Consider the following 23,707-nt stretch of genomic DNA (forward strand, 5'->3'; position numbering starts at 1 on the left):
TATTTGATAACTATAAACGCTTTATTTTTACAGTATATAAAAATATAGGAACAAAATACTATACAGAAAAATATAAAGTTAAGCAGAGATCTTAATCTCATTTTTAAGGGGGAAGACAAACAGGATCATACTGTGCAAGCTCCCGACTTCAGAAAATAAAATTGTTCTGGCAGTTTAAGTGGTGGCACACTCAATCCGAACAGGACGGATGCTGCTGACCACAGCCAGAGGCATGCCGAGGGGTAAGTTTCCAGCACAGGGAACTGCCTTGCAGCTTCCTACATCCTTGTGAGTTTGCTTTCGTTAAACATAAAATGAAACCTAAGTCCTCTTTCATGATCTGACCTGGAGATAAACATTCTCACACCCCTCGGGATATTTATGGTAAGGGTGCTGAGAGCCCGCCTGGCCAGCACACATCTCCTGACCTCTGATCCCACCCGATGGGCTCAGATTTACGTAAACCAGCAAGTCTGCAGCACATTTGCACACAAATACAACTGGAAGCTAGCTGTGACCGGCTGGTGAGCCGGCAACTATGACTTAAGGAAGGCAAAGGGTCAGTGAAAGCAAGCTGATGAAATCCCTGAGTTTCCACCAGTTCCTCAAACGGGAGGGGGGAGAAAAAACAAACCATGCCACTTAAGAAAAGCAGCCAGTATTCTTTTCCAAGGTACTGCCCGTTTCAGTACATTGCTGTCTTTAAGGAAGGACACCATGGACTTCAGCAGCCAACAGTACAAGAATCATCTCCTCCTCTTTACCTGTACTTCTCTAGTTTCATTTTCCACAACCAAACTGTCCAAGTTTGCTTGCAGGTGAAGCAGAGAAGAGAGAAGGGGAAGGAAATGAGGGCAGAGAATTAAGGAATTACAGTGCAAATTATATGCTTATGAAAAAAATCAACAAAACAAAACACAAAAGAAAGGTTCTCTGTAGATTCTTCCAAGGCTGTTCTCTCCATGGCCACAAAACAGGGTCTGTCCTCATCAGGGAGTAACTGCAAACTGACCCTAGACCTTCAAAAGAACATGGGAGTATGTTTCCTAAAGCAGTGACTTGCTTTTACACTGAGTATCAGCAACGCTAGCGAGATGCCAGTATTGCCACCTTTTCATCACCCAGTGATCACAGCAGGACTCCACGAGAAAGTGCAGTGGGAGTCTCAAGTCTTCAAGTTCCTCTTACTTTGTTGATTCATAGAAGAGATTTGCAAGTCCCTAGCTGTATTCACACTGGAAAAAAGTGCAGCAACACACGCTGGAGACAGTCCAAGAATTATTGCTGTGCTGAGGCAGCTTGCAGAGTTTCACTGAAGAAAATTGACCAAAGAAGAAATAAGGGCAGACCTAAAAAGGAAGATGGCGGAAGAAAGGAATTGCTCCAGGCACCGGCACATCCCAGTTCCTGCCTACTGCCAGAAAGGTGCTGTGGCAGTTCCCATCTCCTGTAAGCAGCACAGGCAGGACAGCAGGGCCTGGGACCGAGCGGTTGTGTAGGGTCAATCAGCAGCATATTTGGAAAGCCTCTCTGTAGCAGCAGGCATAGGGACCGCTCTCACTGCCACTTGTAGATCTTCACCGTCTTCTCAGTCAGAGTAGCCAGGAGGTGAGTTTGGTTCACTTCCAAGGGGCAGATACCCAGCACAGGCAGGTCAGCCTGCAGCTTCTGCAGCAAGGAGCCACTTCCAGCATCCCATAGCTGTGGGATAGACAAGGTCAGAGACTGCAGGATTCACCCCTCCCATCCAAAACAGAGCTTCCTCTCTCTAGAGAAAAGACTTCCCTTGAGTTACTTACAGGACCCCTTCTCTACTTTCACACTGCTTGGATGGTCTTTAACAGACCCTGACTGCCCTCTCCTCTGACCCTGGCTCATGAGCTCTTGTGCAGCCTCTTGTCCACCCTCTGCATCTGAGCTGCTTTTTCATACAAAGGGCAACCCTTCTCCTCATCTTCCCTGTCATTCCTGAAGAGCCTGCGTCCATGCCTCACAGCACTTACATTAGCTATCCCACCAAGTCCCCGTTACACCAGTTACAGTGCCCAGTTGTGCCAGTGTGCCCAACTGCATTCCTCTGGTGGACATCAGGGGCTCGCTGCCTGCATTCCTTTTGATGGATGTGGACCACAGGCCTTGGCTAATATTGAGCGTCCCACGCTATCAGAAAGTTACACCTGCTATAGCAAGTACAACAGGGTAATGTGTGTGACAAGACAGTTCCCACCAAAACACACTGATGCTGTGACTGACAAGGCTTCTCTCCTAAGAATTGCAATAAAACCCTCCGCCACACTGAAAGGAACGAGAGATACCAGGGCAGAATTAGATGCCTCATCACCAGCACACACAAAGACGCTGCCATCCTCCTCCGGGCTCTGAAAAATGGCATTCTTGGTCAGCAACTTGCAGGTGGGCCCAGCACTGAAAGTCTGAACCGGATTAGAAGAACACACCACATCTTCAGAGGCTTCTGTCAGCGGGCTGCAAGTCAGTTCCATCATCACACAACGCACACATGGGTTATTTTTACCTGCGTGGCAGAAATAAAAACGTAACCTTTGGAAAACGTAATTGCAGATGAGTTTTAACTGTAGGAATACAAGCACCACCACCCTGCAGCTGCCTCCTTTTGCCCTCACCCAGTTCTTATCTAAGTGCAGATGCTCACTGCTCTGGCTAGGGCAGGTATTACATTTCTGCTGTGCCCTCAGCACCAAAGCTGCTGTTGAGCTCAACAAACAGCAGGCCAGCACGGCAATGAAAAGCACATTGCAGATGCACGCGGTTACGTACTAGGCCTGTATGTCGCGAGGCAGTGCCGTGTGCTGATCTCTGTTTGAATATCGATGCATCCTCCAGGTTCCAGTGGCAGGTGATGAGGCCGGTAGGAGTTGCCAGCTTTCTGTTCCCAAAAGCAGGCTCCTTCCAAGGTCCCAGCTAATATTCCACCATAAGGCAGTGACGCTGAGGCCATCCGGGGCAGATAGGACAGCGATACCATGGGGCACCTGAAAGTGTAATTGGCAAGAGGCAGTGCTGCCAGCTGCAGCCATGCTGGCAGTCTGCCTCACCGCCTCAGAGCTCCCGTCTCTCCAACCACATTGCAAAGAAAAGGCCTAAGCAGGCTACAAAACGGTCCTTCAAGCAAGGAACCCCAATGGGTTTGTCAAGGATAAGTGAAATTCAACTTAACTACTGAGCTTTATGTTTTAAAGAAGCATCAGACAGCACACATCAGATGCATGTAAATCAGCATTTGATTCCCTGAGTAGAAGAGATGGAAGTACCAGCATCTCACACCTCTTTGTAATTTGTCCTTTCCAAATTAAATACTAAACCCAGCTCCAAAACAAATTCAGTTCTCCTGCTTAGGCTTGACCAGTGGGTCTATTTCCAACCACTGTGTGCCTTAAAAAGATGCAGGTGCCAAGCACTCGTACTAAGTTATGAGAGACTTCTCACAACTGTGCTAAATTTGAATTTTTGAACAAGAGAATCATATAAAACAATTTAAACTATTACAATTGCTGTGTGATTTAGGGAAGAAGCTATTTTCAGCTTACTGTATGTTAGTGAAGCTGAGAGGAATGAAAAATCCTATGCCATACCTGGACTTCTGAGGGACTAGTTCCTGGACATGAGAGTTTGTGTCTCTCAAATCATATATCATGATAGAGCCATTGACCAACCCGGCGTAGATGTAGTTTGTATCATCGAGACACCAGCAGCAGCTCCAGACAGGACGGCCAGCATTGTATGTCTGCACCACAGTATTTGTTGCCAAGCTGCAGAAGAAAAGCAAAGTGTTGGCCCATTGCACAAGCATCTACTGATGAGAAAATAGCATAATTAAGGTAAGCAATTCTAGCTTTTTAAAGTCTTTAGACAGAAGCATCTCTCTTTAGACTGAATTCTGAATTAACTCCTCCTTTACTCCAGACATGCATCTGGAAAATCTAGACAGAATAATCACTTGAATATCGTCAAGTGATTTATAATTCTTCTAGGCCAATGCTTCTTTTTCCAGATTGATCTTTGGAGACTGGGAAAGGAAATCTCAGAGCAGGGTCTCGGCTGCCTTACTGGAAAGAGAAAGCTAAGTTACTTTTCTGGAAACAATTAGGAGAAGTGACTCTAGCGTAATCCCGTAATATCGCATATTCCTGAGACCACAGGGCTCATCTCTTCAGATTACATCTCTCATTAATTATTCCCTTCTTTTTACATGAGAGGAACAGTGCTTATGCCTCAAAAGAATCCAGTTTAAGCAAGAGTGAGACAGTGAGTGGGGTAAAGACAGTTAAAAGCCCATTTATAGCATTAGTTCTTTAGAAACTCAATTTGTAGAAGGAAGAAGAGGGGAGTACACAGAGGGGCACAACCCAGAATAGCATATGAAGTTGCAAATACATTCTAATCTGACACCAAAGGGCGGCGTTGTCAACATAGGCTCAGCACATTGAGAACAGTGGAAGACAGAAGACAGCACGTATCAAAGTAACTCTGGATATCCTTTACAAGACGTGGGTTTCTCCCTGGGGAAGGCGATTATGCTCAGAACTCCAGAGAAGCAAGTAATTGCTCCCAGGTTAAGTACAAGGGGAACAACCACAAAGACAAACCTGGCTGGGGAAAAACTAACAGGGAATTTGATATCAGAACAGTGACTGGTTCAAAGCAACAGGAAAAAACCCAAAGTTATGGTGCTGTTTTAAACACTTGCAAGCCAGAATAGGAGACTTAAGGACATCTTAGATAATTTCTTTTGCTAGGATGACTATGAAATCAGTAAATAGAGAAGAAAGATGACCAAAGGGGAGCTTTTCTTTCAGAGGGAAACTGAAAGAAGTATGAAGATGCTGCAGAAGCAAGTACTTAACTCCAAGACATTCTGGGATCAAGCACAAAGGCAAGAGGATCACAAGTTCCAATGCAGCCAACCAGGCAGTGAGAGGCAGATACGGGAGTCAAGTGTCTGAGCAGATACTGTGATGAGAAGCTGCTCTCCAGATTAAACCATGAAAAGAATATCAACCTCATCGGTTAGAAATCTGGCACACTGACTTCAGCATCAGAGACAGTTTTGTTTACTTTTAACTAGTCTAGCAAACATTTCAAAGTAACAGGAAAGCAACATTCTTTAAATTTTTGCTGCAGGATTAAGTTTTCTTCATTGCTTCACTCAGGGGAAAGAATTGGGACTAATCAGTCATATAACAGACACGTATCCTGCCTAACCCTATACTAACTGACAGGCAGACGTGCATAAATGTGTTAATAGCTCAATAAGAATCAATGAGCCAACAAAGTTTTGAGACAGCTTACACTTAAGATTGAAGAGCAGCAGAGTAGCAAGAAAATACACTCATAGCTGTAAATTCTACCAGGACTGGACACAGTTTTCTCTCAGCCTCTGCATAATTAGCCTCCAACCTGCTGCTTTAAGTCTCCGCTAGCTCTAGAGAACCTATGTTCCTCTAGCACGTGCTCAACAACGCTATCTACGCATTTCACATCCCAGATTAATTCCATGCTCTACAAGAAGTTTAAAGTCAGAGAAGCCAACATTAGTGCAGGGAAGAAAGTGCCCAGCCTAAACACCCCTTGTTTCTGTTTTAGGCCATACGAGTTCCCATGCTTCACATTTCCCTGCAGTAACAGAAAACCAAGTGGACAGTGAATTTCACATCTATACATTACACTACTTATGTTCTCAACACAACTTGGCCAATCTGTGCTGAATTACTTGTTTTCCACCAAGTTCTCCATGGGAAAAGAATCACAGCCAGGTAGCTCCGTAACACCTCCACCTAGAAGGTCCGAAAGCACGAACAAGTCTTCCCCTCTTGTTAGTTCCCACATGCAGGAAGAATATGCAGACCTGATCTCATCTTAGCAGCATCTTTTGGAAAGCAGACAGCAAGTGCTGCAAGACATTTTAGCAAGACAGAACAAAATCCAATCCAGTCTCTTGCACGTAGCAGAACTCCACTGGGACAGGTTGCTCTCCCCAGCAGGGCTCACCTGGTAAGTTTGAGAGTGTTGTCCAGAGCAGCAGAGAGCAGCAAGCCATCTGCTCGACTGCCAAAAGCCAGTCCCCGAATCTGTTTACTATGGATGGGGATGTACTGACTGCTCTTCAGGTTGGCCACGCTCATCATCTTAACACCGCAACCTGTCACAGAAGAAGGATAAAGCAGGTTATCGTGAAGCGGCATACATGTAGAAGTAGCAATTCTATGCCAGAACTACATTGCCTGTACTGAAGCCTGTGGTGGGATGAAGACATAAAAGTTATTTGCTGTTCTGGGTAAGAACTGCCACAAATCATTCTTCAGTTCAAACAGCAACAGGGCTAAATCCCTAATGATCCCAGCCAGCAAGAGCAAACTCAATATCAGTGTTAGAATTGTTGTTACAAGAGGCTGCTGCTCTTTAGCCAGTTTCTTCAAAGACCTTCTTGCTTAGATAAAAACACACACACTAGGATTACATGGCTATTTAAGAGAACAAGTGCCACTACAAAGAATGCTTACAGGTGAACTTAACCTGTGTGCTACAAGAGTCACCACAAAGCCTCCATTCAGAGATTCATTCCTTGGTTCCAAAAGCCAGAAAAATAAGGTCAGTTGAATGCAGAAAACAATTTTGTTATGCCTAGGTAAGGCATATTAGTCTCCGAACCATTAACCAAATAAAGTAAGTTTCATCATTCAGAAAGCACTGAAGTACTTCGCAAATAAACTCTCTCAGACTCCTAATGCTACATCTATTTCATTGAAAAAGCAAGTTGGCCCTGGTCCAGATGTCAGGTCACTTGCCCCTGGCCATAACAGTGCGACAGAAACAGGGCTGCCCATGACTTCTTGGCTTCCTATTTCCTCACTGGGAAACAGTGCTCCTATCATTCATATTAAAAGTTTCTTGCTTTTGTTTTTTCTTTTCTTTTTTTAAAGAGTACTGACAAATCAGCTGCATGTGGATCAATCCACCTACAATTTGGGGAGCAATGTTTCTCACTCAAGCACTGGAAGCTTCTCCGCATGCCCTAGTGCTCAGGCCCCTTGTTCTTTCAGAAGGGCCACCTTTGGAAGCAGTACCAGACACACCTTTTACCTTCTTGTGGATGCGGCACTTCAGCAGTAGGGCCAGAGACCCTCTGCCAGGATTCTGCTGTAGAGGTGATGGGGGAAACAAGCCACCTCACTAGGCAGAAGTTACCAATGCAGGGGCCAGATGAACTACAGGGAGTCTTACGAGTATTCCCAGTTTACAAGGCACATGGGAAGGTCAAGCAAGAGAAGGGGGAGCAGGGAACAAGTAGAACATGCATGTAACTTTCACCTATGAACCCCTAAATTTTGACTTGCTTAATTACCAGGAATAAAAGTAGACTGTGGAGAAGGCTGTGATACCACAAGACAACTCAGCGAGTCACAGTACGCCATTACTCTGCAGTTCCCAGTCTGAGACACCACAAAAACCTTTTCCAAGTGGTATTTGCGCTGACTTTGGCTGGAGGGGAGGCTGCCTGGGAGGCAGTTGCGGGAGCTGCCAGGTTGTTGAGAAGCACTCACATTGTGCTGGGCCACCAGAGCCTTCAGCTCCTGCAAAGAAAAAGACCCAAAGAGGTTTAATGCATCACTGGCAATGGAACCTACTGTGCTATCTGTTCCAGATGCTCCAGCTGTACTTGTTCTCGGATAAAGAGGGAGAATGTGGTCCAATTTCCACGCTGTTCCTGAAATGCTGGATTTGCAAGTCCGCTGACTATGACAGTGAGCAACAAAAGCATTCAAAATGCTATGCAAGTTCTGGCAGAATGTACTCAAAGTCTGTTATTGTATGTATTAGATCCTGTGAGACAGAGGGCTCTTGGGCAACACATAAAAGCCAGTAACAATTATTACCAGATCAATGCTGTTTAGAAAAGAATGAACTGCCAAGTATTACATGCAGCTAAACCACAAGAGAAAGTCAATTAGAACCATTTTCCAGAATTTCCAGAATACCCCATAAAAAAAATAAAAGCCCAAGTTTCAATATAAAAGGTGTTGCAGGAAACAAGTCAGTCTATTTAATGAAGATGACGCTGTTCTTGTAAGCCCTGGGCAGCAAATTCCAGGAACGACACAACTCTCAAGAGCTCCATCCCTGTTTTCTGCTACCTCCTCCCTGCCTCTTCCTCCACCTCAACTGATGAATTATCAAGGACGCTCAGCAGAGACATAGCCAAGGACAGCTTCCATCAGCCACAAGGTATTCTAAGAAGCCCTTTTTCCACAGAGATCATTAGGGGCGAGGTGGGTATGCGAGTAGTCACTGGCATATTGTGAGTCGACTAAAAATGCTCCCCAAAAAAGCATGTTGACCAACTTCTTGTAATCCAAGGGCAAAACCAGACAGTACAGAACCCCAGAGATATTAGAGGGAGTGTATATAAAGAAAATTGCTACTTGCTTTCTGTTGTCTGAGTGACATAGATTATGCTTCAAATACTATGTAATTTTTAAACAATTAAGGGCCACAAGAGTGATATTATGAATATATTAGTAGATTGCAAGCTAGCTTCAATATTGAACCAGTCACTACCACTTAACTCATGTCTACGCAAAGGCAGCAGTTCTCAAAGAGGCAAGATCAAAGATCAAGCTCTACATTAATAGTTATCATCAAGACCTATAACTTTTGGAAACTGCTCAAGAGGAGAACAGTTCTGGTATTGTACAGAGGTCTGATCTGTTTTGCATCAAGTGGATTGCAAATTCCCCAAGGGAATTAAAAAAAAAAAAAATCAAAGCTGAAGACTCAAGATGATCCCATTAGAGCAAGCAAAGACAAAGCAACCTGGGGAGGAAGAGGTGTGGGGGATGCTTATGATGGAAGCTACAGCTTTGGGCTTAGAATCGGCTGTCAGTGAAAACACAGGTAACTTAGAAGAAAGTGACTTTTAATCAAAAATTTAATAAACTCATTATTTCTGAAAGGCAGGAGGATACTACCACCACTGAGGGTCAGAAGAGATTAAAATTATTTGTTGCTCTCAGGAGTTTATAAAACTCTCCTTGTCTCCTGCACTCAACGTTCAACTTTTACACAAGTTATTAAAAAGGAAACCAGGCAATTAAAACCACAAGGACTATTAGTACAATGTTTACATTTAAACACAATGGACAAACGCAGCAGAATCAGGAAGTCTTACTGGAGACACATTACCAAGGTGAATAGAAATGTTGCATTGCAGAACAAATTCCACAAATTGTGCTCAAAAGAACACTCTTCTGGTAGTGTAAGCCTGTACCTTCCTTTAAGGTGTTTGCAGAGTTTTCCTGACGCGTGGTGTTGGAGGGCACACCCGTCTCTCTGCACAGGCTATGACTGCCTCCTAGGTTTCAGCTTGCCATTGTGGTGATAAACACAGTCACACAGGTTGGGGAAAGAAGAGGATATACAGAAGTCTTCCTAAGGAGTATGCATGAGAAGTAGAAGCAGGAAAGCACAATGAATAGGAAAAGAAAACCATCAGCTACAACAAATTCAGAACAGTTTTGAGTATTAGGTTACAGTCTTAAGAGCTGATATGAAGCTTTAAAGACAAAGGCAGTTATCGAGTGACTGCCACCCTCTGGCTGTGCTCCCACAGATCTTACAGAAGTCATGTCTGCTGTCTTGCCCTACACAGCCCTAGCCTTGCATTTAATAAACACATGACTGTACAACCTCAATCTACAGTGCAGCACTACAGGCATTCCGCCTTCCACCTTCCTGTGGTTCAGATTCAGTCAAAGGGACACAGAGCATTTTTAAATGGCTTCACTATAAGTAACAGCTGAATGAAATATCAGGTTTTACTTATTTCTTCTAGATCTTCCCCAGACATCAACTGGAGGTGAATACAAAGATGAAAGACTTATGTAATAAAACCATTAGCCTGAATTTTTCTAAAGGTGTTAGGTTCACAAATTTTTATTGGTATTTTGCCATCCAATTCTTTTTGGATGCTCTGAAAATCCTATTTAAAAAAAGCTTTCCCTATACATCGAGCAATATAAATTGACCTCTGCAAGGCTCACAGTTACACTTGCTTTCTTCTCCACAGCAGCATGCAATCTCCTGTCATTTCCCTGCCAGTCCTCCCTTTACTGCTCCATATGCAAACAGAGCTACTGTTTCCCACTTGCAAGAATGAATCTCCTACCCCAGTTGATCAAGTGGTATTAATGCCAGAAGCCAGAAATTGTTTTCTTATTGTTAGCTTTTACTGAAGATTTTGGCAGATTCAGGAGGAGTACTGCAGTAGCTCACATCTGATTCCCATGTTCTTTGTCCTCATAAAGGTAAAACTTCAGGCAAAAGTAAGGCTTCAGTAGCACTGTTTTCAAAATGCAAGTCTGAACCTGCCATGCAGCATATAGCTCAGCACAGCACACACTGCAGGGTTACGTACAGAAACACTGTTGAGAGCTTTCTGCCAGAGTTTTAGTTAGTTACCTACCCTCTCTCCCCTCAACTTCAAGTTCCTTTCCTCATATATTTTCATATAGCTAAAGACTTAAAAAAATATCACTTTTCTAGCTTCACTCATCTTAAATACTTCAATAACAAAGTACAATGGACAAGACTGTTAATGGACAAGAGCAGGGAAAAATGCATACAAACCTAAAAAAGGTCATAACTAGTGACATGACTGCTGATGAGGCACAGCTCTCAAGCGCATTAGAAACAAAAAAGGGTTCACACAATGACTTTTGGGGGAGGCGGGGGGGGAAACCGATGGCATTTGCTTTCCGTAAGACTTCAGACAGCAAGGTTTGTATGCAACCAACAAACATCATAACTATTCCAATAAAGTTCTATGCAACTGAACTTTGCCATACCAAATGTCCCCCTGAGTGCATGGGCATTTCATGCATTTCTTTTGTAATCCCACAGCACTTTGTTTTCTATATTGCCTTACAGCTTTGTATGCCAATAAAACATGTTTTCTGGTGCCATTAGTTACATTGCTTGTTGAAAGGACCAGGGCAACAAACCCAAGATGTAACAAGGCAAATTCAGATTAGATGTTAAGGGAAAAAAAAAAAAAAAAAAAAACACCTCTCAATGAGGATGGTGAAAGAATGAGGTGTCAAACAATGAGGTGTCCAGCGAGGCCGTGCAATCTGCTTGCACACACTCAACACCTGGCATGACAGCGCCCTGAGCAACCCAGCCCAACGCTGAACTTACCCAACTAAGGTCCCTTCCGACCTAAACGATTCGATGCAAGCAGTTGCTTTACTAGATGACCTCTCATAAGACAAGGACCTCATTAGGCATATGCTCAAAATATAACCAAACAGCTTAAAGACTTATTCCAGACTTCCTGCTGATTTTGTGCTCCCCAGCAAGTTGTTTTACTTTCATTTTGTTCATAGTATAAACAAGCACCTTAAAATTGCTTCCAGCATTCACATTAACCACTACAGGACAGTGATGAATGCAGTATAAATACTGAAACAGAGCTTAAAGGACACAGGGTACTTAATCTTTATAACATGTGGCTTCAATTCACTTAGACTGGATACTCTATCATTTAACACCAAAAGAATTGCAGGAAGACATTATGGACACGCAGTTTTATCTTATTCACATTTTTCTTAAGCTGAAGTTTAAAGTGGACCAATTTTCTTATTAGCTCTGATGAGCATACAGCTTCATGCAAGAATTTAGGCAAGCAATTTATAAAGCCTTATCTTACGTCACACAGGAAGACTTCAGCAAAGAGGATGTTGCTTAATGTACAGACATGAATAGCCAAGGCTATAAGAAAACCCAGAAGTAGAGAAAAGCATAAAATTAAGTCAGTTACTAGACAGTGAAAGATTAGATATCATCTACTTCACACAACAAAAGTAGCAGCAAACTGGCTGTGAAACAGGCTATTGGAAAACCTAGCACTGGTAGAACATGCCAGATCACTGGTGCTTCCAACTGTGAGTTAAGTCCACAATTTGTAAAATTCCTGCAGAAGCAGCTGTGATAGGTTACAAAATATCACGGTATTGCATGAGCCAGAAAGGAAGCAGTCATTTAGCAACCAGTCATTTATTTTCAGTAATTTGTATTCTAAGGGGACAGAGGTGCCTCTTAGCAGCTGTTCAGCCCATGCATACAGCCTACCCTACTGACAGGCCAGGTCTCATGGTACCAGAAGGTGCTTAAGTAGAATGTTGCCTGACCTTCACACACACACAAAAAAACCAAACAAAAACCAAAACACCGGTGTTTTTTTGTTGTTTTCTTTTGTTTTTGCAAATAGCCGTACCTCTTCACAAGCTACTTCTCAAAGGCTCCTGACTAACTAGTAATAATAGGTCCCATTACAGGTTTACTATAGAAATTTTCAAAGCTTATTTTGATGCAGCTAAGAGAAAGACGACGAGAATAAGTTTGCGCTGTATTACCAGGCCTTTCCAGGCACCACAAAAACTGAGGAAGAACCTGCAACATCAGCAGCCAAAAAACTCTACTGCTAAGCTGTACTTGCAATTTCCATCAAGTCTTCGAAGCACAAAAAAAAAGTCAGTGTTATGTAGCATACATGATTATGCCAGCCTGGGATGTTTAGGATACTCCTGATGATTCACCAGTTCAGTTTACGAAATCTTGCTGCTTATTAAAACTGGAAGACTGTCTTCTCTCCTCTAAGGGAACACACAAAAAACAGGCTGAAGAGAAAGGGAATCCCTGTGTATTAGTAGCATGAGACTCACCTGAACTTGCTTGCGGAGTTTGCTGCATTCGTCTGTCAAAACCTGCAACTGGAGACGGCTCTGTGCAGATTCCAGCTCTGCCTGTCTCCGCAACAACTGCTCCTTTTCCAAAGAGCTGGAGGAAAAAGAGAAAAGCAAGAAAAGCAATCCTCACGACTAGGCATTCCTGAGGATGCTTCTCTGGGCTGTCCACTCCTATCCCCAGACTTCATCCCAACACAAGTCCTGTTCAGGTAAATTCAAAAGTGACAGTAAAATCTGGTACCACACTCATCCAGTACATTCACCTCGAGGTGTTCTTGGTTATGCAATTGTACTGAATGACTCATTTAAGTGTTGTTCCATAGAAGCATCAGCCTTTCTCCTCACCCTCTCCAAATGTGCTAATTTAAGAGAAGAAAGTGAAAGAGAAATCAAGTTTTTTTTCCCTACAGAAACAGTTCAGCAAATTCTATACCATCAATGTCCATGTAATATACCATGTCAGTAATACAGCAAGTTATAACACAGTAAGATCTTCAAGCTTGTTTCTACTACTAGTAACTAATTTTGTATTTCAGGAAATACAGCTGTATCAGAAATAGACAGATATGGGCAAATTCTCTGTGAATGCCCATACAGAAGCCGTACTTACTGCCTCACCTCGAGCCTAAAAGTGCATACACACAATTTAGCAGCAGCAGTTTTGATAACATACTTCAATTTCTCTTTCACATATGCTTTACATATGAAGGAATAGCTAAAGAGTGGGAAGAAACACCAGTATTCCTTAAAGTTATCTGCACAATTGGTCTATAATGTTGATCACTGCATTCTGCACTTCAAAAGCTGCAATATTCCAGTTATTTCAGTAGTTCAGGTGCAGGGAGATCTAGCTTGCCTAAGCACCTTCTAAATATACAGACCTAGCCTTGCATGTTTACCAAGCACAGAATTCTGTTATTTCCCTATAGTGTCTTCACACAATTTTTTTGCTGCAGAAGAAACAGGTGAAATGCTTTATTTAACCATCGCAAACACATTCAGAATTTTACACAAGTACCCAGAGCCGGAAGGCTGGCTTTTTTGAATGTGAAGAACAAAACCCATGATCTTAAACCTAATTCAAGGCTATGTGCAAACAATATCGATGCACGCATCGGTGTTTACATTTGTCCTCCACTCGTGGCTGTGTGCCACAAAGCAGCCACTGCCAGCAACTTAACTGGACTGACAGGCAGTCACCGCTGTCTGCCTCCCAACAAAACCAGGAGGCAGAGGAGGTGTAGGGCAAGTGGGGAAGGGCTGCAGCAAGATTCTGAGACACAAGCAGCAGTTAGACAACTACCTCTCCATGAGGGATGACAAGATTTAAACACCCAAATGCCTTCTGTGCTTTTGAAAGAAAAAAAAAAAATCTTATTTGTCATTTGTTTTGCAGTGTCAATCCAGTAAAAAAAAAAAAAGAAAAAAGCGTGATCCTTCTAAAGGTACAGTTCAAACACCATCAGGCAGTGGCAACCTAGACAGAAGAGCAATTTTCCCTTCATGACAGTTACTCCTCAATCATTTCTGATTAATAATTACCAGGATAGTGAGGTTTCTGTTGAAAGACTGCAGTATAGTTACAGACATGTGAAGAAGACCTCAATTAAATTCTATTCACTACAAGATTCAGGAGAACTCGGATATCTGCGGCCTTTTAATTTCAAAATAGTATCTGTGACAGCATCTTATTGAAAAGAAATTAGTCCCCATTTTCATACCTGCTTTTCCCTTTTTCAATAAAAAGTCTACATTTAAGTTGGAGGGGGAAGTAGAGTCATAGTAATGCTTACTGACCTTTTGTAAGTAAAGCTACATGAAGAGTTTGACAAAGCAAGATGGAAAGTGATTCATATGAGAGATTGCTCTGTTTAATGCATGCAGAAAAGGTCAGCTATTCAGCCCCCTTGCATTTCTAACTATGCTTCACTTTTCTCACCTAATGATGAATTAGCAATATATGGCTTTTTGGCAACGACTCTGCACGTTCTCCTGTGATGACATTTCAGGATACAGCACAAGATAGCTTTTGCTATTTCAGTGCCGCAAAGCGCAAACTCAAGAATTCTGTTCCAAAAGAAAATTCTCCTTCCGGGTAAGACACATGCAACCCAGCACGGCCTTGGTTTGTTAAGCCAGCCATACTCACGATAATCCCCAAGGAAATGCACAAATTGCTTGAGACAATACAGGAAATTAAAGCAAGAAATAGAAGCCAGACAGCAGCTTTCAAAAGCACGCAGTCAGCGAGGTCGTATCTTTACATGGAGACTCCATACCTTTTCATGCGTTCCTGTTCACTGGTATCCAGCGCTTTCAAAGTACGAGCATACAGGATCACAATGTCAGAACGTTTTGCTTTCTTATTGCACTGGAAATAAAAGACAAGTTCCGTTCATCTACGAGATTTTAACTATCCAAACCATGCATCCCTACAGGTTGCTAGGCATTACTTTGAGAAATCCTTCCAGCTTTGAAGGGAGGGGTTGTCTACTTGAAAACAAGTCCACAAAACCACAAACATACAAGTGTGTTTGCAAGACACTCCCTCATACAGACACCAGAGCTCTAACTGGGGCTACAACAGTTTAGGTCGTGTATCCTGTGCACCTTTAATAATGCATCTCCTTGCTTCCCACTAAATTTGTTCTGCTAAAGCACCAGCAAAGCAGCATGGTCAGGTAAGTTCTGGGGTGGGGGGAGCAGGAAATCAGACAAAGGGGCAGAAAAAAGATCTAAAACGAGACACCAGCCCAACTTCTATTTTGAAAACATCAAGACTGGCTGCTTGGCCAACAGACAAGGATTTGGGAACCCCTGAGTATACTCCCAACTCTGTAATTTACATACTATATTCCTTTGATCAAATCCTATAGGTCCAAATCCATAAAAGCATTCCAGTGTCGGTATGAAACACTGACATCCCACTGATTTCAGTGATACACAGGGAGTCAGATATTTCAATAGTTTTGTGCATCTGGCTGTGACCATTTAGTACTTTAGATTCACCTTAAAAAGAAGGGATAATACCTCCCTGAGTTGGGACTTGGAAGAAGTTATAGCATCTGCAAGCTCGCTGTTTTGCGAATATACTTTGTTGATCAGAAAAGAGGCAGTAAATACTCAGATGAAGTAACCTCTGCTGAATGTTAAATTACTACGTGCACTTAAAACGCAGACTTCTCTATTATTTAGTAGCATGAAGATATCACAGGCAACAGTTTCAGATCAGACAACCCCCCTCCCTTCATGAGGCACTGCCTTGCAGAGCAGTAAGTGGCTAAGACGGCTTTCCTGGCAGCCAGCAGCTGTCACTGGCAGGATCAGGAATGCTGCAATTCACAACAACTCGCACTCAAGCCACTTAGTACACAGAGCACCGCGCACAGCAACTCTGTGCTATTCAATTAGAGAATGCCCAGTTGCAAAGGACAGCGACTGAAAATGAAGGGAAGATTATTTAGCTGCAAGGTTCTCTCCAGAGCAAGAAGTTCTCCCAGGAAGCTTTCAGTAATTACATCACTGGAAGAAGGAGCAAGCATCCCTTACAAGTTGTTAGGGTTCAAGAAGAAAGCAGTCTCAAAATTCCAAAGAGCAAAGATGCTGGGAAGGTCTCTGAGAATTCTGTCTGGGCCTGGACTGCGTGAAGAAAAGCTTACACAGAATTGACAGGGATAAGAAAAATAAGGTTTGGGCCTTTGCTATGGCAACAGTGATTCTTTAGGTTTAATCACAGTGCACATCAACATGAAGTTTCCTGTTGAGAGGGGGGAATCCTGCACAAAGTCAAGCAAGACCATGGAAGCTCTCAAAATGACAAAGCCAAGGAAATCCTGGGCTTCCAGCCACCCTCTTGGAAAGCAGCAGAACTGAATCCTATTTAAAATGTACTCGTTGACCTATGCTTTGTCAACATTCCTTTCTGGAGAAAAGGAATAAGGAATGGAAGCACATCACAGAGAAATGGAGACCTAAGTGAAAGAGATCAATATTACCCATGGAAACAAAACCGAAAAGCGCACCTTAAAAAGCAGATCTACCACTTGCAAATGGACATTAAAGGATGCAACTTGTTTCTCAGTTCACTCTCTGCAAGCTACCTAAACAACCTGACCTGCTTAAAGGCTGCAAAAGCAGATACAGTTCAAAACAGAAGATTAACCGACTGAAAACAGTTCTCAGATTTCTTGTCCAATAACGTATTCTTTATGCTTAGTTAATTGCTTCTAGGAATCTGTCTGCCATTCCCACAATCCAGGACCACACTGCAGCGTTCTAAAACCAATCACAGGTTTAGCACTGGAACTCTCAGACTTCTGAGTTGCTACTCACAAATGCTCTACTTCAGGAGAAAAATTCGAGTCAGAATCCTCCCTTTAAAGCAGTGCTAGTTGTTCCTGGCCTAGTTACATCAAAATAATGGTGATTTTTGTTATTTCTAACAGCAGGCAAAGGTGGATTCTTCATGCAGCAAGCAGTTTTAACAATTATGGTGCTCACACCTGCAGCAGAAGTTATGCGATAGCAAGTCCTTTGCAGTGCACATAAATGTCCATTTTACCTGGGGGCACTTCCCTGCCTGTCCCTTGAGCCACCTCTCAATGCAGGTGTAACCAAACAGGTGCCCACACCGCAATGCCGAGAGACGGTGGTCCCCAGCATTGGTCCACTGCTCAAAGCAGATTGCACAGGTATCCCCTTCTTCCTCATCCAGGAGTGCAACAGGAACTGATGATTCCAGTTTCTTCAGCGGAGTTCTCTAGGATTAAAAATTAAAAAAAAAAAAAAACAAAAAAAACCCAAACCACACAACTTTTTTTAGACAAATGCAGCATTTACCATATTTAATCTGTCTCCTAAAGCATTTAGGCCACCTTACCTGCTTTTGCTGGACTTCAGCCTCTTCATCTTCATGACTTCCATGTTCTGCAGAAGCTTGAGACAAAGCCTGAGGTGGCTCTGCTTGGACCTGACTGGAAACTACAGAAAGCGTTGCTTAAATGAACTGATACATAACGGGGAAAAGGAGTTCTCCTTGACTTGATCTGAAATCATCGGGGCATAAGATAAGCAGTGCAACAATGGCACAGGTTACATCAGATTGGTGTCCTGGTTACTGAAGTTCAGGCAGTCTGTGTGTAAGCCCTTCTAGCCATCAACAGTAGCACTAAAGAACTTCATGTTTTCTTTTATAGAAAGCAGTAGAATTTCAGTGAAAAAGGAGAGGTCTTTTAAAGACAGCCATTGTTGTCAGGATTTTCTGACCTGCTGGAAACAAGCATATCTGCACACAGGTCTATAGTTAGGTTGATGCAAGATTACACCCCTGCATCATTACGCCTGCAGAAAGACAGACACCGATATGCAGCAGTTATTTTGCCAAGGGATCTAAGCATGCATATTTCATGTGCCAAGAAAGCATTTACCGTATGCTATCTGTCCATTCACCCCAACTTAAGCAGTTTTCCAGCTGGTAGTTATCTGAACTATCGATTCTGCTGGGCCATATGTTTTTGTGGCGGGCCTCTGTCAGCCCTTCTGTTGAAGCATGGGCACACAGAAACACTATGTTTGGATTACCACCACTAGCACAGTAAAAAAGAAGCAGAAATCCTTGTCTCCTCCCATCTCCTGACAAAAGAAAAGTTATTAGTCACGGTTAGTATTCGAGGCAGATGTTCTCGATCCAGTGGAGAGGTAGCACCTAACCCTGGCTCATGTCAATAAAGTTTTCAGCCTCTATGGTTCAGGGCTGAACAGAAACCAGCAGCTTATATAAGCAAAAAAGGCAAGGGGATTCCGGAAAACCCAACAGAGAGCATATGTTCACACAATATTAGACAGCACTTAACAGCTTGAGCTCCTGTCACGTGTAAGACTAGCTCAGAGCAAGCAGAATGGATCTGTTCAGAAGACACTTCATAAATATACCCTCAAAAAAAGGTGTCACAGTGGGCTGGCCAATCAAAACCAAACCTAAGGGCAGAGAGTGACACATAAGGACATTCCTTAGAGACTGAAGTAAAAAAAAAAAAAAAAAAATTGTTCTCATTCTCTGGGCATCAATAACCTTGAATAGCAAGTTAACTATTTGTCACTCTTACATAAACTGCATATGTTCATCACAAACAATATCACTGAAGTGCATGGTAGCCTGTGAACATGAGTTTGGATAATGGATTGCAAGCCAGAAAAAGCAGAGTAAAGAAAAAGACAAGCCAAAAGCCCACCATCCTAAATATCTCTACCTCTTCAGATAACTGTCACAAGAAGTTACAGGAATGAAAAGAAAACTCTAAGCTGAAGCAGACTGAAATCGCAAATAATTAAAAAATATTGAATCAGACCCTCCTCTGAAAACTGAAAGCACTGCTGATCTCCAGAGATGTGACTTGATGTCTTCAATAATACCTTTTGATAATATAGAACAGCAGAAGTGTGCTAAGTAATGACCTCTAAATTTGAAGTTATTCTGAACATTTCCAGGATTATTTACAAGCAGCAGCCTGCAAATAGCAAAAAGATTGTATTTAACATTACAACAGCAATCACCCATTGCTGCTACTGCTCTTAGGAACTGTTTGCCAGAAAGCCTTGTGGTAGCAACCTGCTCCCATCAGCTGTGGGCATAATGCTCTCTTCGCACCGTCTGTTGTGAAGCTCAAAAGGATTTCCCCACTGAGTTTTGAAGCAGCAAGATGAGTTTCTGAAATGCCTCTACACAGCTCAAATATAGCACAAACCTCCTGAGCTAGCTGCTGGAGGTGTCTCCTGGGCTGACGGTAACAGCGGTGCTGCAGCCTCCACGGCTTCCTCCTCCTCAGCAGAAGTGCTGCTGTCAGAGTCGTTCACTTCTATTGTTTCATCTGAGCTGTGTTCGTGGCTGTCCCTCGCAATATGTGAGCGCTCCAGACGTGGAACTGGTCCCGTAGCTGGCTCTTGGGTCCTGCTGAGTTGAAAGTAACTGTCCAATGCTGCCCTGAGTCCAGAAAAGCAAGAAATAAAGCCCACAGTTATTTCAGGTAAACTAAAGACTCAGCCTGTTTCTCCATGCTTGTTTGCAGCAAAATTCCTAGGCTCTGACTGCAATAGGAAGGTATCAAAGCTATCAAGACAGACTTTCTCTGGTAAGAGGGGGCAATCCCATACAATTGCCCACTTTATGAACAATCAGCGGTATCATACAGCAACCATTCATTTTGCTCAGCTCAAAGAAAATCTCTCTCATTACAACAATGATATTGTCTTCTTTTGGGGTGGGGTGGTGGTGGAAGAGAAGAAAAACAAAGAAGCATTGTTCAGTAATAGCCTAAGGAACTCCTAATCGGTACCTCCAATACTAACTCAGACCTGGTTCCCCCAGCCACTGGTAATATTAGATGCATGAGGCTCATTCCATTGCCTACTTTGTGCCTAGTCTTTCTACTTTCCCTTCTTCTTTTCTACTGGAACGTCATCCCTGGACAGAAACATCCTCCCCTCTCCCTCCGTCAGTTCAGTTATCATCTCAATTATCCTTCAGATTCGAAGCAGAAGTTTGACAGGTTGCCTTCTAGCCCCGAGAACTATAGCGACCTTCACACGCAATCCAAGGGCAAACAGTAGAGTTATGTTTAATCATCTGGGAGGAGAGGAGTTCTTGGTCTCACTGAATTTAAAGGCAATGCTCTAGTTAATTATAATTTCACCCTTGGCATTTACAAAAGCTACAAAGATGAGACAAAAACCAAACAAAGCACAAATGGGGATTTCTTTCTGGCTGGAGCATCCTCACTCATCATCCTTTAAACCCATCACAAATGGTATTAAACACAGAATTTTTACTTTCTTTGCCTGGAGGTAACAAAAAAAAACCTACAAAAAAATATTAGTCTGCATGTTTGTGAAAGTTTCTGCGGCAATTGTCACCAGAAAACCTAATCAGGCAATGCCCAAATCAAACACAAAATGCAAAACAGAGCACAAGCTCCACTGAGCTAAATGCTGGCTGGAACTGCCGAGAGTCAGCACTGCTGCAGGGAGCACCGACAAGGATCTGGCAGAGCAGCAGGAACGGTGCAAGCAGAGGCTCTGCAAGCAAGATGGAAAGCATAGAAGGGCTCAGAAGTCAATACCACCACTGCCAACATAATTAATGGGGGGATTCACTTAACAAGAGCAAAGAAGAGATCGGAAAGCTCTGTGCCATTTTGAGCTTAAATGGTATGTGAGCTGCCCAGAATTTGGCCACAGCCACACACCTGGACTAAGCTGGGCTCTATAAGCCAGGAAGCAAGGCAGTTTTAAACTGATGCCAGACTTGGTAAGAGTGCAGTTCAGACCCAATTTCATTTCTGCTTTACCTGGCACTGACAGTCCTTTGGGAACCACCAATTCTCTGTTGCCTGTGAGCTCTCCTCACTCGCTGACGCTGCGTGACCCGTGGCACAGGCAATGCCCGATGCGGATCAAATGCCCCTTGTAGCCTCTGCAGTCCGTCAAGAGCCGAGGCAGGATTCAACTGTGGGTCAAGCTCAGCAGCTGCTTCCCTCGTTGTACCAGCATTTGGTATGACCACAGCGTCATCAGCAGGAAGAACTGTAACGCTGCTGCCTCCTCCTTCACTGCGCACCGGAGCACGGGACGACAGCGCTGCGTGACCAGAGGGCTCTGCGGGAAGCATCCTGAAGTTCTCTAGAGAGTAACCAGCCGCTGACTGGAGATCAACTTCCATCTCTTCTTGAGCCATTTCTGCAAAGAGTTGAAGACGACAACTAGCATTTGCAAATCTGCACCCTGCTTCTAGCCTGACAGTGGCAAGAATCAGGTGCAGCAGTCAGTGACTACAAAAGCCTTTAGAATTCAGACTCGAGAGACAATTTGTACTTTTGCCTTAGACACGCAGCAGAGCTAACCCATCTCAAGTTGATACAAGTATGTGAGCTGGCATGGCATGCAGCACCCTCCCAGAGGCCTCGACTCAAAGTCTCTGGCTCAACAGCAGCTAGCACCAAAGGTACACTGCAAAATCATCTTAAGTAAGCCTTTAGATGAACATGGAACATTAAGGATTTCTTGCTGGCATCATTTACTGGCCAATAAATTCATGTGGATCTTGGAGAACAGAGTTTGGAAATATTCTAGAGATTCTCCATGGTGAGCAGCACTGCACTAACACCCACTTATACTGCCAGGAACAAGCTCTACAATGCAGTCCTTTGTCCGTCACATTGCTCTCGGGAGGTGGGTTTATTTTCAAGTTTCTTCAAATAAAATTCCATTACAGTAACAGATCACTGCAACCCTTTCCCACAGCTCACTTAACAGGCCTTTCAGTTACTTTATATTCACCAACACCATGCCAAGCCAGAAAGGGTATCACAGCAGAACCCACAACTGAGACGTCATGGGTAGCAAGTTACCTACAGCATCAGCACTTGTGGATCCGTATTCAGCCTGAGACTAGATAAACATGAAATTTGCAGTAAAACCTCACATATAGTATTTAAGGATGGTTGTCCTGCAAACATCTTTGGGACAAAGATTTCCGGTTACCTCCTAAATAGAAGTAGTACCTGAGGTTTGGAAGAAAACCAGAAGGAGACAACAGCCTGTGCGTGGCTAATTATTTTGCTGCTGTCAGCCACCAAATTAGAACACTTTAGTCACCCTGTTCTACAGGCAATCTTACAACACAAAAAAAGTTCAAGATTATTTCATTAATTGAATAAATAGGCACACCAAAAAAAAAAAAAAGTCCTTTTTTGGAGGAGGTGCGGATTAAATTCTGCAAGCTGCTGAAGGTCATTCACATTCTCAAAAAATACTTAGGCAATCATAAACCTGAAAGGCCTTGGGAATTGTAGACCTTCAGCATTATTTAAGAGCCCAAAGCACACACCAGAACTTATTAGGCTAGGTGCTGTGCAAACAGAACAAAGGCTTTTAGTACAAAGGATAACTAGAAAATGTATACAAGAATTACTAGAGGGGGATGTACTAATGCTGACATATTTTTATAGACCTTTTAAGAAGTTCCAACTTATGAATCACTTTATAATTCTTGTCCTAATTACCAATTCAGCCCAAGTTAGGCCAAAAATAGATGTAAAGCGCCACCTCCCACCAGAACAGTCATACAGTCAAGATGTAATAATATTCAATGATCAAGTACAGCTTCTCTAGCACTAAACTCACCTTCATGATAAAATTGCCACCTATAAGCATAACAGACCCTTTAGTTTCCCCATAAGTCAACTTTGAGACTTAAAAATACAGTCACCATTGTGGGTTAACTAAACCGACATATATCTTAATTTAAAAAAAAAAGACGTTAATGTAAGACGTCAGCGTAAGGTGCAGAGGCCCTGCTCTACGCCTCCGGGAGCTATTATGCTGCACCCGCTTTGACATAAAGTTAACCAAAAAAAAACCCAAACGCCGCCCAAAATTAAGCACACGCTCCACAAGCATGGGTTTATTTTTGGCTTTTTACAGGGTTCGCTTATTTTTAACTAAGAACCATAAGCGCCGCGGGAGGGGGGAGATTTCTCCTCCGACAGCCGCAGGCACCCCAAGCACTCGGGACGCCGTCCCCGAGCTCCCCGCGGGCGCCTCGCAGCCCCTCAGGCCGCGGCCCGCCACCACCCAGGCCTCCCCCGAGAGGCCAGGCCGCGGCAGGACCCCGCACCGCTCCCCAGCAGCCGGCCGCGGAGGCCCAGCCGCGCCCGCGGTGCTCGGGGGACGCCGGGCCGGGGGCACCGACCCGAGCCGGGGGAACGGTCCCCGCCGCGCCTCGCTCACCTGCCGGCGGACCCAACCGCCCCGCTCGGCCTCCGCGCCGCCCCACCCCCGCCGCCCTACTGGTCAGCCGCCACCGCTGCGCCCGCTTCTATTGGGCGAGCCGGAGCCAGCCAGCCTTCTCATTGGACAGTCTCTCCGTCCGT

General features: G+C 43.7%; 1 protein-coding gene across 2 annotated transcripts; it reads right to left on the reverse strand.

Annotated features, from left to right (window-relative positions):
• Nucleotides 1-3: 3 nt before the first annotated feature.
• Nucleotides 4-23,628, reverse strand: RFWD3 (ring finger and WD repeat domain 3). Of its 2 annotated transcripts, none has more exons than XM_009470482.2 (13): nt 23,565-23,628; nt 21,125-21,512; nt 19,526-19,761; nt 17,662-17,762; nt 17,344-17,541; nt 15,062-15,153; nt 12,759-12,873; nt 7,382-7,610; nt 6,028-6,178; nt 3,612-3,788; nt 2,797-3,011; nt 2,316-2,533; nt 4-1,701 (listed from the first exon to the last, which is right to left on the reverse strand). In XM_009470482.2, exons 2-13 carry the CDS (start codon nt 21,508-21,510, stop codon nt 1,558-1,560), a joined length of 2,262 nt encoding a protein of 753 aa, XP_009468757.2. In that variant the 5' UTR covers nt 21,511-21,512; nt 23,565-23,628; the 3' UTR covers nt 4-1,557. The 2 variants fall into 2 exon arrangements, with proteins under 2 accessions (XP_009468757.2, XP_087596521.1); XM_087740395.1 differs by lacking the exon at nt 23,565-23,628 and adding an exon at nt 22,959-23,057.
• Nucleotides 23,629-23,707: the final 79 nt, after the last annotated feature.

This window comes from Nipponia nippon, unplaced genomic scaffold (genome assembly GCF_047370975.1).
Source record: "Nipponia nippon isolate SJK-2023a ecotype South Korea unplaced genomic scaffold, ASM4737097v1 scaffold_7, whole genome shotgun sequence".
In the NCBI taxonomy this organism is placed as follows: domain Eukaryota; kingdom Metazoa; phylum Chordata; class Aves; order Pelecaniformes; family Threskiornithidae; genus Nipponia; species Nipponia nippon.